The sequence below is a fragment of the Schistocerca serialis genome, chromosome 8, assembly GCF_023864345.2.
Source record: "Schistocerca serialis cubense isolate TAMUIC-IGC-003099 chromosome 8, iqSchSeri2.2, whole genome shotgun sequence".
Taxonomy (NCBI): Eukaryota; Metazoa; Arthropoda; class Insecta; order Orthoptera; family Acrididae; genus Schistocerca; species Schistocerca serialis.
The window spans coordinates 608,002,705-608,018,304 of record NC_064645.1 but is presented as its reverse complement, the minus strand read 5'-3'; the positions used below and the strand labels follow the sequence as shown (position 1 = coordinate 608,018,304).

General features: G+C 37.9%; 1 protein-coding gene across 2 annotated transcripts in view; it reads left to right on the top strand.

Moving 5' to 3' along the window:
• Positions 1 to 15,600, top strand: part of LOC126416621 (sodium-coupled monocarboxylate transporter 1-like) — a 334,959-nt gene that overhangs the window by 264,884 nt on the left and 54,475 nt on the right. For both annotated transcript variants that reach the window (XM_050084378.1, XM_050084377.1), the window contains exon 12: positions 13,933 to 14,019. In XM_050084378.1, coding sequence (XP_049940335.1) covers positions 13,933 to 14,019 — 87 coding nt within the window. The remainder of the gene's footprint in view (positions 1 to 13,932; positions 14,020 to 15,600) is intronic.

Below are 15,600 nucleotides of genomic sequence, written 5' to 3'. Positions count from 1 at the left end.
ATGTTTTCAACATTACCTTTTTTGTGAAGAGGTATGATTTTAGCTAGTTTCAGGTAGCCTGGGAATCAGACAGTCTTAAAAGACTGGTTAATGATGTCAGTTAAAGGGGATTTAATGCTGACTATGCACCCTTTAAACACACAAATTGGAACTTCATCCAGTCTTGTTGAGGAATATACCAAGGAGACTCATTAAGTCCTTTCTGGTTCTGCCTTGCTCTGAACCCACTATCAAACATGCTAAATAATACAAATTATGGATATAATATTACTGGAACATACCCACACATAATCACACATTTTCTATACATGGATGATTTAAAACTACTGTCAGCAACAAATCAACAACTCAACCAATTACTAAAGATAACAGAAGTATTCAGCAATGATATAAATATGGCTTTTGGAACAGACAAATGTAAGAAAAATAGTATAGTCAAGGGAAAACACACTAAACAAGAAGATTACATATTGGATAACCACAGTGACTGCATAGAAGTGATGGAAAAAACAGATGCCTATAAATATCTAGGATACAGACAAAAAAAGGAATAGATAATACAAATATTAAAGAAGAACTAAAAGAAAAATATAGACAAAGACTAACAAAAATACTGAAAACAGAATTGACAGCAAGAAACAAGACAAAAGCTATAAATACTTATGCTATACCAATATTGACCTATTCATTTGGAGTAGTGAAATGGAGTAACACAGACCTAGAAGCACTCAATACACTTACATAATCACAATGCCACAAATATAGAATACATGACATACATTCAGCAACTGAAAGATTCACATTAAGCAGAAAGGAAAGAGGAAGGGGATTTATCGACATAAAAAACCCACATTATGGACAGGTGGACAATTTAAGAACATTCTTTATAGAACGAGCAGAAACTAGCAAAATACACAAAGCAATCACTCACACAAATACGTCGGCTACACCATTGCAATTTCATAACCACTTCTACAACCCTTTAGAGCACATAACATCAACAGATACAAAGAATTTAAATTGGAAAAAGAAAACACTACATGGCAAGCACCCGAATTATCTAACACAGCCACACATCGATCAAGACGCATCCAACACATGGCTAAGAAAAGGCAATATATACAGTGAGACGGAAGGATTCATGATTGCAATACAGGATCAAACAATAAACACCAGATATTACAGCAAGCATATTATTATAGATCCCAATACCACAACAGATAAATGCAGACTTTGCAAACAACAAATAGAAACAGTAGACCACATCACAAGCGGATGTACAATGCTAGCAAATACAGAATACCCCAGAAGACATGACAATGTAGCAAAAATAATACATCAACAACTTGCCATACAACATAAACTAATAAAACAACACATACCCACATACAAATATGCACCACAAAATGTACTGGAGAATGATGAATACAAATTATACTGGAACAGAACCGTTATAAGAGATAAAACACCACCACATAACAAACCTGACATCATACTCACCAATAAAAAGAAGAAATTAACACAACTAATCAAAATATCCATACCCAATACAACAAATATACAGAAGAAAACAGGAGAAAAAATTGAAAAATACATCCAACTGGCTGAGGAAGTCAAGGACATGTGGCATCAGGATAAAGTTGACATTATACCAATTATACTATCAACTACAGGAGTCTTACCACACAGTATCCACCAGTACATCAACGCAATACAGCTACATCCACACGTATATATGCAACTACAGAAATCTGTAATTATTGATACATGTTCAATTACCCGAAAGTTCCTAAATGCAATGTAACATATACCGTACAGTTAAAAGGAAGTCACACTTGATCAAAGTCCGCGTCACTTTCCATTTTTAACCAGACATAACGTCTGAGACAAGAAAGAAATAATAATAATAAAGCTACATAAAATGCTCAGAAAAGCATTAGCAACATTATCTATTTTTTCTGTGTTTGTTAAGATCTCCACATAGCAGGATTTTACTTTTAGTGTTCGATGCCTGCTCTAGACTCTGTATTAGTCTTGCACAGAATATGTCAAAATCACCACTAGAAGAACAATATACACATATTACAAATTTTTTGGGAACATTTTGAGGTGATAGCTCTATTTCTGACACTTTAAAGTGTTTTTCTTCACCAAGAGAGTCAATGTCACTTCCGACCTTATATTGGAGTTTGTTCTTAATATAAATACATGACCCTCCCTCTTAGATTTAAACTCTACAATAAAAAGATGCTAGTATACAGGGTATCCCATTTATCTTGACCACACTAAATAACTGTTTATTCAGATGCAAATTACAAAATGTTTCAAGCAAATATTTTTTAGCCTTCAGAGGGACATCAATCGGCATGACTGCCTTTGTTGTAGCTTTGTTTTTTTATAGAGATATGAACAGCAGTAATACTTTTTTAAATGGCACCCTGTATTTTTTATTCGGTAATTCATTTCCTCTCCTAAAGACCTATTCAAAAATGTATCACAGTATACCATTCACTGAAACACACTGTTATTAATTATGTAACACTACATTGACATTGACGCTCCCAGTGCTTAGTACAGGTACTCGGGGTATGGAACACATCCACGTGCCGACATTGTCAGAAGACAAATGTAAACATAAGCAGAATCCACACCTGTCATTCCATCAACCATCATCAGTTGCATAGTTGTGAGAGTAGAATGTACAACAACGAAGAGAAGGTAGAAATGCTACACATCTATTTGGAATGTAAGTTAGCAAAACAGTAATTGCAATACTGTTTTCTTATGTATGGGTACATTTTGTACAGTAGTTTAGTCTTAAATACTGTTGTGTAGAGTAGGCATACAGTAAAGGCTGTCCTTCCTACAAACAGTATTGACATAACATTTCTTTTGTTGTTGTTGAAGGTAGTTGAAATGCAATGCAGGCAGCGGAACTGTACAATGAGCGATATCCTGACATGAACTCACCTTCCCGATGGATGTTTTCTTATGTTGTTGCAACGCTTCAGAAAATCTGAAGTTTCAACCCACAACAACGCAGTCATCGTAGCACTCGCACAGATGAAGCTGCCAAAGTTGTTTCCATTGCTATGAATCCACATGTGAGCACATGACAGCTTGAACACAAGATTGGCATTCCTAAAACCAGTGTACATTGTATTCTTACATGTCACTGGTTCCACCCTTACCATGTACACCTACATCATGAAGTGCATGGGAATGATTTCCAGAATCGTGTACTGTTCTTGCAGTGGGCACAGCAGCAAATCCTCGTCAACCTGAACTTCTTCTCCAATGTTCTATTTACCGATGGATGTTACCTCAAACAAAGGACAGGTAAATACAATAACATGCATTATTGGTCCAGCGACAACCCATGATGGCTTAGACAGGTGGAACATCAGCATCAATGGCGAGTTAATGTCTGGTGTGGGATGCTTGGTAATACGATTATTGGCTCTTATTTCATCAATGGTACTCCAAACGGCACAGTGTATGCCAACTTCATCAGAAGAATTCTTCCTCCTCTTCTGGATGAAGTGTCGCTAAGAACCAGAATGCTTATGTGGTATCAACACAGTGGATGTCCAGCACATATTGCCTTGCATTCTCGGTGTGTTCTGGGCTGAAGGTATCCTGCCAGATGGATTGGTTGAGGAGGAACAGTTACTTGACCTGCTAGGTCTCCTGATTTAAATCCTCTGGACTTTTTTCTTTGGGAATGCATTAAAGACTTTGTCTATTGTGATATTCCAACAACTCCAGACGACATGTAGGAACGTGTCATGCTTGCTTGTAATTCTCTTAAGCAGGCAACACTGGAAGCAGTAAATAATTCTTTCATTCAACGAGTGCACCAGTGTATCTGTGTCCAGGGTCACCACTTTGAGCACCTTTGAATGTTCTACTCCTGGGCAATGGTACAGGAGGTTCAAAGTCAATTTAGTGTTATGTTTTTATTTGGTTTCCAAAAAAGGTTCAAATGGCTCTGAGCACTATGGGACTTAACATCTGAGGTCATCAGTCCCCTAGAACTTAGAACTACTTTAACTTAACTAACCTAAGGCCTTCACAGACATCCATGCCCGAGGCAGGATTCGAACCTGCAACCATAGCGGTCGCACGGTTCCAGACTGAAGTGCCTAGAACCGCTTGGCCACTCTGGCCGGCATTTGGTTTTCATTTGTTTTCTGACAACTCCAGCAAGTGGACGAGTTTGTGATCCCGGGCTCAGTCAATGTTGTGTAATTAATAATGTTGTTTCAGTGAATGGTGCACTGTGATACATTTCTGAATAAGTCTTTAGGAGAGGAAATGAATTACCGAATAAAAAAATACAGGGTGCCATTTAAAAAAGCCATACCGCTGTTCATATCTTTGAAGAAAAAAAAACAAAGCTACAATGAAGGCAATCGTGCTGATTGATGTCACCCTGACGGTTAAAGAACATTTGCTTGAAACATTTTGTAATTTGCATCTGGACAAATAGTTATTTAGGGTAGTCAAGATAAATGGGACACCCTGTATAAGAGGGTACAGTTACATAGGCAATTTCCTTTCCTTGCACCACTGCTCAGTGATGCATATAACAGAGCTATTTAAAGTTTGCAACTCAACTTCAAGCTGCTGCACTTTGTTTTTGATACACTGAATGTTTTGGTGGAACACTGTTAGACATTTAACTGTGTTTGTAATTTTTTTTTTTTTTACAAAAGCGCAGCTACCTGTATGAAGTGCTTCACTGCAGTTACCATTAGACACTAATGCATTGTTTAAGCTTCAGCTACTAGAAGAATCAGCTACATAACATAAATTAATTTGCATAAGACCATTAGCTGTTAAGCCAGTTTAGCACAAGATATATGGTAAATCAATATATACAGGATGTTTGTTTCAACCTGAGACAGCTAAATACCTCATAAAAAGATGCATTTTACAAAAGAAATGTTCTAGCTCAAAAGTTAATATTAGCAAAGTGTAATCTGTCTATGACACATCTGGCCACCTCCTAACCATCTGTCCTGTGTGGTTGGGGTCAATTTTGTATTTTCAAATGGGAATCCTAATTTTATTGCAGAGTTGGATTCTGTGTGAAAACATACTTAAGCATTACTCAGGCTATTGTTTCCCACTTGCGGTATACGGCAGTGTAATCGACAAATATCAAGTGTGCCTGTTTATATTATTAAGAAACAATCCATTTGACTCTACACTACTTTTACAATGAAAATGTAAACCTTTGTGTTCTAATGGTTAAAATTGATTAGCGTACAATCATCTTACATTGATTGAAATTAAGCTTAATTAGAAGTTGAGACAGGCGGGTACTAGAGATGTAAAAATATCACTCACAAGATTCACATAAAACACAGTGAAAAATAACGTTAATATATTGCATCAGAATATCAGGGGATTAAAAAACAAAGTAGATGAGCTTCTGGTTTGTTTAGAAGATATAGAAACTGAGGGTGGAATAGATGTACTATGCCTGTCTGAATATCATATAGTCACAGTTATGGAAATAGTAAATGTAGGTAGGTATAAGCTTCCAGCAAATGTAAGTAGAGACAGTATGGAGAGAGGAGGAGTTGCCATCTATGTTAAAATCTGTCATAGTGTGAAAAATTTGGAAACTAAAAAATTTTGTGTAGAGCAACATACAGAAGCATGTGCATGTGAACTTAAACTAAATAATTGCACTTTTATAATTGTACCCATGTACAGGTCCCAATTGGAAAATTTTAAACTATTTTTGGATTCTTTGATGTGCTATGTGTCAGACAGAAGAAAGGAAATTATTATTTGTGGAGATTTCAGTGTAGTTTTCCTGAAAGAGTCCGATAGAAAGCTTGACCTTGAAGTATTACTTGGTTCTTTCAATTTGACATCAGTTATTGAATATAATAGAGGGAAACATTCCACGTGGGAAAAATATACTTAAAATATAATTTAAAATATTTAATTTAAAATATAATTTAAAATATAATAAAAAATATATTTGGTATGTGCGGATGGATATGGGTGTGTGTGCGAGTGTATACCTGTCCTTTTTCCCCCTAAGGTAAGTCTTTCCACTCCCGGGATTGAAATGACTCCTTACCCTCTCCCTTAAAACCCACATCCTTTCATCTTTCCCTCTCCTTCCCTCTTTCCTGACGAAGCAACCATTGGTTGCGAAAGCTTGAATTTTGTGTGTATGCATGTGTTTGTTTGTGTATCTATCGACCTGCCAGCGCTTTCGTATGGTAAGTGACATCAGTTATTAATTTTCCTACTCGAGTGGTACAGGAAAGTGGCACACTGATAGATAATGGTTTCATAGACCAAAATAAATTTAATCAAATAAGCTTTTCCTGTTAAGAATCATCTGTCTGATCATGATGCACAGCTAGTTACAGTATATGATATAGCACCATGCAGTACTGCAGGACAGTCCTCCAAAATGGTGCATTCAATTAATGATTTATCAATTCAAAATTTTAGGGAAAGCTTGCAACAGTTAGATTGGGATGAGTTGTACAGAGAACATGACGCTGATTTAAAATTTAACCTATTTCGTGATACTTTTGTGGGTATATTTGAAAACCATTTTCCTAAGAAAACAGTCAAACATGTAAAAAGCCATGGCTTACTAAAGGGATAATAATATATTGTAAACAGAAAAGGGAAATGTATCTTATAGCTAGGAGAAGTAATGATCCCGAAACAGTGAAACATTATAAAAACTACTGCACTGTATTAAGAAAAGTTATTAAAAAGTCCATAACTATGTTCATTATATCTGAGATTAGCACATCTGATGATAAAATTAAAACAATTTGGAATATTGTTAAAAGGGAAACAGGGCAACCGAGAGCACAAGAAGACTGTATTTCTATCAAACACAATAAAAAGTTTGTTAACAAGAAGTCAGAAGTAGAAAACATGTTTAATAATCATTTTTAAGTGTTTAGAGAAAATAGGATCCAGCTATTTGTTAGAAAATGCAAGTCAGTATATGGAAGAGGTAGTACCTATGCAATTTGATAAAATTGAAAGTCAACCCACCTCTCCTACTGAAATTAGTAAAATAATAAATTCACTCAAAAGTAAAAGCTCACATGGAATTGATGGCATTTTCAACAGCGTACTAAAAGCTGGTTCTCAACAAATAAGTAGGATTCTCAGCCACATATGTAGTAGCTCACTGAAACAGGGCATTTTTCCAGATAGACTGAAATATGTTATTGTTAAACCATTGCATAAAAAAGGGGATAGATCTGATGCTAACAACTACTGCCCAATCTCACTTCTGACAGCTTTACCCAAAATACTTGAAAAAGTAATGTATTAAAAGTAGCATCACATATTTGTAAAAATGAAGTACTAACAAAATGTCAAGTTGGTTTTCAGAAAGGCTTTCCAACAGAAAATGCCATCTATGCTTTGATTGAGCAAACATGAAATGCATTGAATAACTGAACATTGCCCATTGGGATATTTTGTGATCTCTCAAAGGCTTTTGATTGTGTGAATCATGATATTATTCTAGATAAGCTTAAGTATTGTGGTATGAATGACACAGTGCATAAATGGTTTGATTCATTCTTAACTGGAAAAATGCAGAAGGTTGAAATTAACAGTATAAATAGTCTGCAAAATCCAGCAGAGTCTTCTAACTGGGGAGGTATCAAGAATGATGTCCCACAGGGTTGAGTCTTAGGTCCCTTATTGTTCTTAACATATACACTACCACTCTGTCTACAGGCCACAAGTGGCCCATTGGGACCATCCGACCGCCGTGTCATCCTCAGTGGAGGATGTAGATAGGAGGGGTGTCTGGTCAGCACACCGCTCTCCTGGTCGTTATGATGGTACTCTTGACCGAAGCTGCTACTATTCGGTTGAGTAGCTCCTCAATTGGCATCACGAGGCTGAGTGCACCCCAAAAAATGGCAACAGCTAATGGCAGCCTGGATGGACACCCATCCAAGTGCCAACCACGCCCGACAGTGCTTAACTTCGGTGAGCTCACGGGAACCGGTGTATCCACTGCGGCAAGGCCGTTGCAATATATACACTACTGGCCATTAAAATTGCTACACCAAGAAGAAATGCAGATGATAAACGGGTATTCACTGGACAAATATATTATACTAGAACTGACATGTGATTACATTTTCACGCAATTTGGGTGCATAGATCCTGAGAAATCAGTACCCAGAATAACCACCTCTGGCCATAATAACGGCCTTGATACGCCAAGGCATTGAGTCAAACAGAGCTTGGATGGAGTGTACAGGTACAGCTGCCCATGCAGCTTCAACACGATACCACAGTTCATCAAGAGTAGTAACTGATGTATTGTGACGAGCCAGTTGCTCAGCCACCATTGACCAGATGTTTTCAATTGGTGAGGGATCTGGAGAATGTGCTGGCCGGGGCAGCACTCAAACATTTTCTGTATCCAGAAAGGCCCATACAGTACCTGCAACATGCGGTCGTGCATTATCCTGCTGAAATGTAGGGTTTCGCAGGGATCAAATGAGGGGTAGAGCCAGGGATCGTAACACATCTGAAATGTAACATCCACTGTTCAAAGTGGATGGACAACAAGAGGTGGCACCCCATACCATCGCACTGGGTGACATGCCTGTCTGGTGATGATGAATACATGCTTCCAATGTGCATTCACCGCGATGTCACCAAACACGGATGCGACCATCATGATGCTGTAAACAGAACCTGGATTCATCCAAAAAAATGATGTTTTGCTGTTCGTGTACCCAGGTTCGTCATTGAGTACACCATCGCAGGTGCTCCTGTCTGTGATGCAGCATCAAGGGTAACTGCAGCCATGGTCTCCGAGCTGATAGTCCATGCTGCTGCAAACATCATCGAACTGTTCGTACAGATGGTTGTTGCCTTGCAAACGTCCCCATCTGTTGACTCAGGGATTGAGACGTGGCTCCATGATCCGCTACAGCCATGCAGATACGATGCCTGTCATCTAGACTGCTAGTGATACGAGGCCATTGGGATCCAGAATCGCATTCCGTATTACCCTCCTGAACCCACCGATTCTATATTCTACTAACAGTCATTGGATCTTGACCAACGTGAGCAGCAATGTCACGATATGATAAACCGCAATCGCGATAGGCTACAACCCGACCTTTATCAAAGTCAGAAATGTGATGGTACGCATTTCTCCTCCTTACACGAGGCATCACAACAACGTTTCACCCATTAATGCCGGTCAACTGCTGTTTGTGTATGAGAAATCGGTTGGAAACTTTCCTCATGTCAGCCCGTTGTAGGTGTTGCCAACGGTGCCAACCTTGTGTGAATGCTCTGAAAAGCTAATCATTTCCATATCACAGCATCTTCTTACTATCGGTTAAATTTCACATCTGTAACACATCATCTTTGTGGTGTAGCAATTTTAATGGCCAGTAATGTAGTAATGACTTACCACTCTGTATACATGAAGATGCAAAGCTAGTTCTTTCTGCTGTTGCCACAAGTATAATAATCACACCCAACAAGCAAGAATCAGTTGAGGAAATTGCAATAATGTCTTTCAGAAAATTATTAAGTGGTTCTCTGCAAATGGACTCTCACTAAATTTTGACAAAACATATTTAACACAATTCTGTACAGTAAATGGCATAACACAACTGATAAATATAGACTATGAACAGAAGTCTGTTACTAAGGAAGAATACTGAAAATTTTTGGGTGTGTGCATTGATGAGAAATTAAATTGGAAGAAACACATTGATGATCTGCTGAAATGGTTTGGTTCAGCTACTTATGCTGTTAGAGTTATTGCAAATTTTGGTGACAAGCGTATCAGTAAATTAGCCTACTATGCCTATTTTCATTCACTGCTTTTATATGGCATCATGTTTTGGGGCAATTCGTCTTTAAGAGAGAAAGTATTCATTCCACAAAAGCATGTAATCAGAATAGTAGCTGGAGCCCACCCAACATCACCTTGCAGACATTTATTTAAGGAACTCAGGATGTTCACAGTACCTTCACAATACATATATTCACTTATGAAATTTGTCATTAATAACCCATCCCAGTTCAAAAATAACAGCCAAGTGCATAGCTACAACACAAGAAGAAAGGATGATCTTCACTATTCTGGATTAAAATATAATGCACACAAAAGTACATTAAAAAGTTCCTGAAAGAACACTATGTATTATCATCACTTACAGCCACAAAACTAGTATTTTATATGAGATTGGCATAGTCATTGGTTTGATACGAGAGGTATGGGATTGGTTTCTGTGTTCAGGTTCATGGTAATGAATGTACTTTGCTGCGGTACATTAACATTAGTTTGACCAGAAGGTAAACTATCTCAAATGCAAGAATGTTCTCAACATAAAAGCACCCTGGTAATTGCAAATATGGTTGTGATTGTTTCAGTGTTCATTATATCTAAAAATACAGTACATTGATTATATGTGCAAAACATAGTGACTCATTGATGGTACCTACGTGCAGTTCCCATATGATATCATTATTTTGCTTGATGACAAGACTGCTGCAGCATGCCTGTCTTGCAGTAGTTAAACCTCAGAATGTCTGATTGTGCTTTCAATCAGGTGAGGCAGTGTTGGATTCTTGAAATTCACTGGGGTTACAGCTAGCACAACTGGCTCATTCAGTGGCAAGTAGGTAGTTAGCAAGCAAGTTACAGAAGTTGTATGATTAGTGGGTAATAGTCATGTTGTGGCATGTGCTGAAACTGAACAACCTGCTGTACTGATTTCTTGTGCAACTGGGAGCGCATCTGACTACCATTGGGCCATAGCACTTTGGTTACAGCATTTTCCTGCCTCCTTCCAACATGTGACACGTGTGACCTCAAATATCCATAAAAGTAAAATACAAACATATTTCACTCCTATTACAATTCCTTCAATAATAAAATATTTAAAATTACTTTCCAATTTAACAACAGTACAAAATGTTCTCACTTATCTCACCTATTTCTTATTACTCATGACTGTTAATTCTTAAATGGATTTTATTCTTTCAAAGATTTTTCCTTGTACACTTAATTTACAGCATGTTAACTAAGTCTTGATCACACTTCTCTTATTTCAAATATTAAACTAATTCTTTTACTTGTATGTATAAGCATAATTCATTGGAAGCTCAGGTGAAGTTATTTATTGCTCACTTGTACTACTGCCAGCCGCGGTGGCCGAACGGTTCTAGGCGCTTCAGTCTGGAACCGCGCGACTGCTATGGTCGCAGGTTCGAATCCTGCCTCAGGCATGGATGCATGTGATGTCTGTAGGTTAGTTAGGTTTAAGTAGTTCTAAGTTCTAGGGGACTGATGACATCAGATGTTAAGTCTCATAGTGCTCAGAGCCATTTGAACTTGTACTACTAGTTACACAAAGAGGTATACTGATACATAGTAGACGACATGTAATAACCTGTACACTTGCCTAAATCTATTGTGCCACCCTACATATTTTATTATTTCACTGTCTTATCTACCTTCTGACCTTTCCATTCATTATGTTCCATCCAGTAAGTTAAATCCTCCATACATCCATCACCTTTCACCTTAAGAATTCATTTTATTACTTATACCATGGGTTCTCTAAATTCTGCTAATGCCTAATCTGAAACATAAGTGCAAGCATAATATGTTTCTCAACTCATACTTGAAAATTATAATAAAAAATTATTTTGCTTTAAATGTTATTTGCTTTGGTGGTTCCTTATCTTATCGTCTCTTACCCTTAATGGTTACCTTATTTCACTTTTGCACTGGTTTGTGGTCTGCCTTTCTTTTATTGTAACTCCATAATTAACCTACTCCTTCCTTCAACATTGGTTGGGTTGATTTCACTCTTGTATCATCTCTTATTCTTCTGCTTTCATCAAGGTTTTCCTCCAAAAGCTCAGTTCTCTGCCCTGTCAACATTACATGGAGATACACAAATATTATCACTTTGTACTCTTGTCATACTGGCAAATACTCATATAATCCAGTGAATTGTTTTACTCATCAACCATCCTTATACTGCAGCATTCCTTCATGTCTGCTAAATCCTCACAATGCAGCATTCCTTAATGTCTGCTGTCTTTAAAACCTTTTCATCTCATTGCTACCTAATGTCACTCATATAAATTCAGATTATAAAGCTCCATAGTTTCCTGCTCAGTACTCCTCCACATCTAGTGAAGACATAAAAATAAACCTCAAGCAATGCACACATCTTCATCATTGGGCAACTACAACCAATGATCTGTTTAATACTTCTTTTCCCAGTACCTCTTATACTGTCTTCCTGACTTCTGGTGTTACTTGGACTTGTTCCATGCAAAAAATCTCTTTTATGACCTCATTGACTCTTTTACTTTTATATGTGATTACTTTATGTTATTACCACATCATTTTGCAATAGAGCTGAGGATGTATGTCATGTCTCTGCTCATTTCTTTAAAACTTCTCATTCCCTAAATACCATGGCACATGAAATGTGGTGATTTACAATTGATTTGCAGCTTTATAGACTTTCTAAATTATACACTGTTGTGGTGAACAATTTTCAAGATGTGGTAAGGTCCACAAAATACATAAAAGAATTTACTACTTAGATTGGCTCTTCGTTGATTGTTTCCATGATAAAAAAACCTTCTTGCTCAAATAAGCTTCATCTTTCTTACCAGTCCTCTTTGATTTTCCTTCTTTTTCTTAGCTTTTGCACTTATCTTCTCCAGTGCTAATTTTACAGTTTCCTGGTGGCATTTATATCTAACAAGTGGGTAGTCTACATTTTCTCTTATTCAATAATCTTCATTATCTAATCTTTCTCACATCCTGCTATACAATTTTCATTTAAAGTGACCTCACTAAGATTCTTCACGTTCCTGGAATTCTGAACACAGATTTACTTTCCGTTTATTTCCATTGAATAAGTTACTCCACAGATTGTCTCTGCAGTCACTAGCTGCTACGTCTTCATTGTTCTTCCCTTTTGCCTCTGTAGCACATCTGAACACTTTACAACTTCTAAAACACAGTTGTGCTCTCTTCATCTTCTGACACATTTAACAGGGCATCAACAAATCTCCTCAAGATAAAAATGAGATACTTCTCTTCCACTGCATTGCATTCTAAGTATTCTGACACTTCCTCTTCTGATTTGCTGGTCTGCATATCTTCCCATTCTTCATTATCTTATACATAATCAATTTCAGTACTTTCTGTGATCAAAACTTGAGTCACAGCTTCCATCAAATCACCTGATGGAACCTCACCACAGTCTCTCCCTCGTTTGCAGTTAACTTCGCCTGCTGCTTCTTCTCCCACTTGTTCCTCTTCATTCTGTAATGCCATTCCCTCTTTTTTCAGTGACAACCAGGTCTAACGAATAACTCCCTTCTCCTGATGTTTTTACATTATCTACGAATTTTAATTTGATCTTCTTGTGCTTCAAATTCACAAGTGCAAATCTCTCCTTCAGAAGTGGTACGATGCAGCAATGTTTCAGAAAATTAAGTCCTAATATGGCTTTCCCTCTCAAGTTCTTTGCGGTCAAAAATTTGCAATAAATGTATGTGAACCTACAGCATACACCTGGATTTCAGAAACTGTGACAAAACTAAAATGCTGATGTTTTTCCTGCTATATTCATGTTCTTTTTATCTTTCTTGTTTTCAGCTACTCCTCATCACTTCTGCTTCTGTTTTGTTTGTCCTTAACATGAAATCTGCATTATATGTCTATAGCAACATAATCATTGTAATGCTAAACAGAAAACAGTGTTGTCTGCTTTTTAAATCTGTCAAGATATTGGATGCTGCTTCTGCTTGCTAAGCTTGGTACTGGTTGTAATAGAGTGCCCTAACTTTAATACTGTTTCTTTCTTCAAATCAACTGCTGTATCTCTTCCTTTTTTACAGATGGCTATTTCTCTAGGCTCAATGTCACATGGACCATCATTGGCACTTTTTACCACTGGGATGTTCTTTCCATGGGTCAATGCCAAGGTAAGCAGTGAAATTACATTTACTTTGTACAGTTCCCTCATTATTTCACTTAGTTTCTAGAAATTAAATGACTGTAGTAGCCTTACTGTAATTGGCCAAATCATAATGCTTCCAAAGAGCAATGTTAACAACAAATCTGAGAGTTTTCTGCAAAATTCCACTTTTAGATATGCACGTACATCTATGACTGAAATTTCATACCCATGTGGAGAAGTCAGTTGTCAGACAGGGTGAGTCTGTTTTGGTAAAGTGGCACTAGACGAGAGTGTAGATGAAATTACCATTCCCTCTCAGGACTCCAATAATATGCACTCCCTACCACCCACACTGCTATTACTGCTTGTGGCAACATTTTCGAAAATAGGGGGGAGGGCGGGTGGGGTGGGGTGGGGGTGGGGGGGGGGGGGAGATAATGCTTTGAAGTCAGGTGTATGTGCTGAATCAATAGAAAGAATATGTATTCCACTGAAGCGTGTGGAACTGTTTCACATGAAGTGTAGGGAAAAAAGAAGAAGAAGAAGAAGAAGAAGAAGAAGAAGAAGAAGAAAATTATGTTAATACTCAACTTACAAGTGATTATTTGCAAACTCATTTAATAATAACTCTGAGTTCTAGAATGAAATACACATCACAGCAAAGAGTGCCAAACAGTTGCACACAGTGTATCCCATCTGTCAGTAATGCAGGTGCATGTTCTCGTGTGCAAACATTCATAAAAGTGCCAGATGTGATAGCTTGTCCCCACTATTTTGTGGCTTTTGTTGCAGTTTGGCAGTGGTTTTTGCAGCCTCTAAGGAATGAGTAAGTTCCTGCTTCATCATGTCCCATATGTATTCTATTGTCGAGAGATCTGGTGATGTATTGGGCAGGGCAATTGTACACCATGAAGAGCATACTGCATTGTAGCAACCATAAGTGGATGTGGATTGTCCTGCTGAAAAAGCACATCACTTTTGTGTTGAAGAAATGGCAGAAGCACGGGGATAATGTCCTGTGCACAGTAGTGGACATTGGTTAGTTTAATCTGCAGAAAGATCTGATGCAACCACGAGTAATCACAATTGGCAGTGTCAGGGTGTCAGCAGAAGTGCAGCCAGATTCACATATGTTCTGAGATCTGTTGCAAGCAGACAGTTCCTGATGGTCCCTGATGACACAGAAGGTGAAACTAGTGCCCAGATTTCATACCTGGATGATGTTCAGTCAGCCACCACAGTTTGCACACTGCATCAATCTTGATGTGCATCTGTGCTGTGCTGATGTCCAGAACCTGGTCTGCTGTGAGGGAATGTTTCACAGACTACTGTGGCACGCCACCATTACACTGTGCCCAACATGTGCTCCGGTCTGTCAACACATGCATCCAGTTTCCCACAGGCCCACAGTTTGACCTCTTTCAAATGACTGAAGCTATTCAACAGGAGTATTTACTCATTGTTGGATCATGGTTATACCATAGAATGAATGGTGCAAACACCATACATGTCTAAACTCAGACAGCTACTGCCTGCAGGATCAAAACTGAGGATGCATAGACAGACCTCCTGAGTGCCGTCTGATCATCTATGTCAATGAAACTGG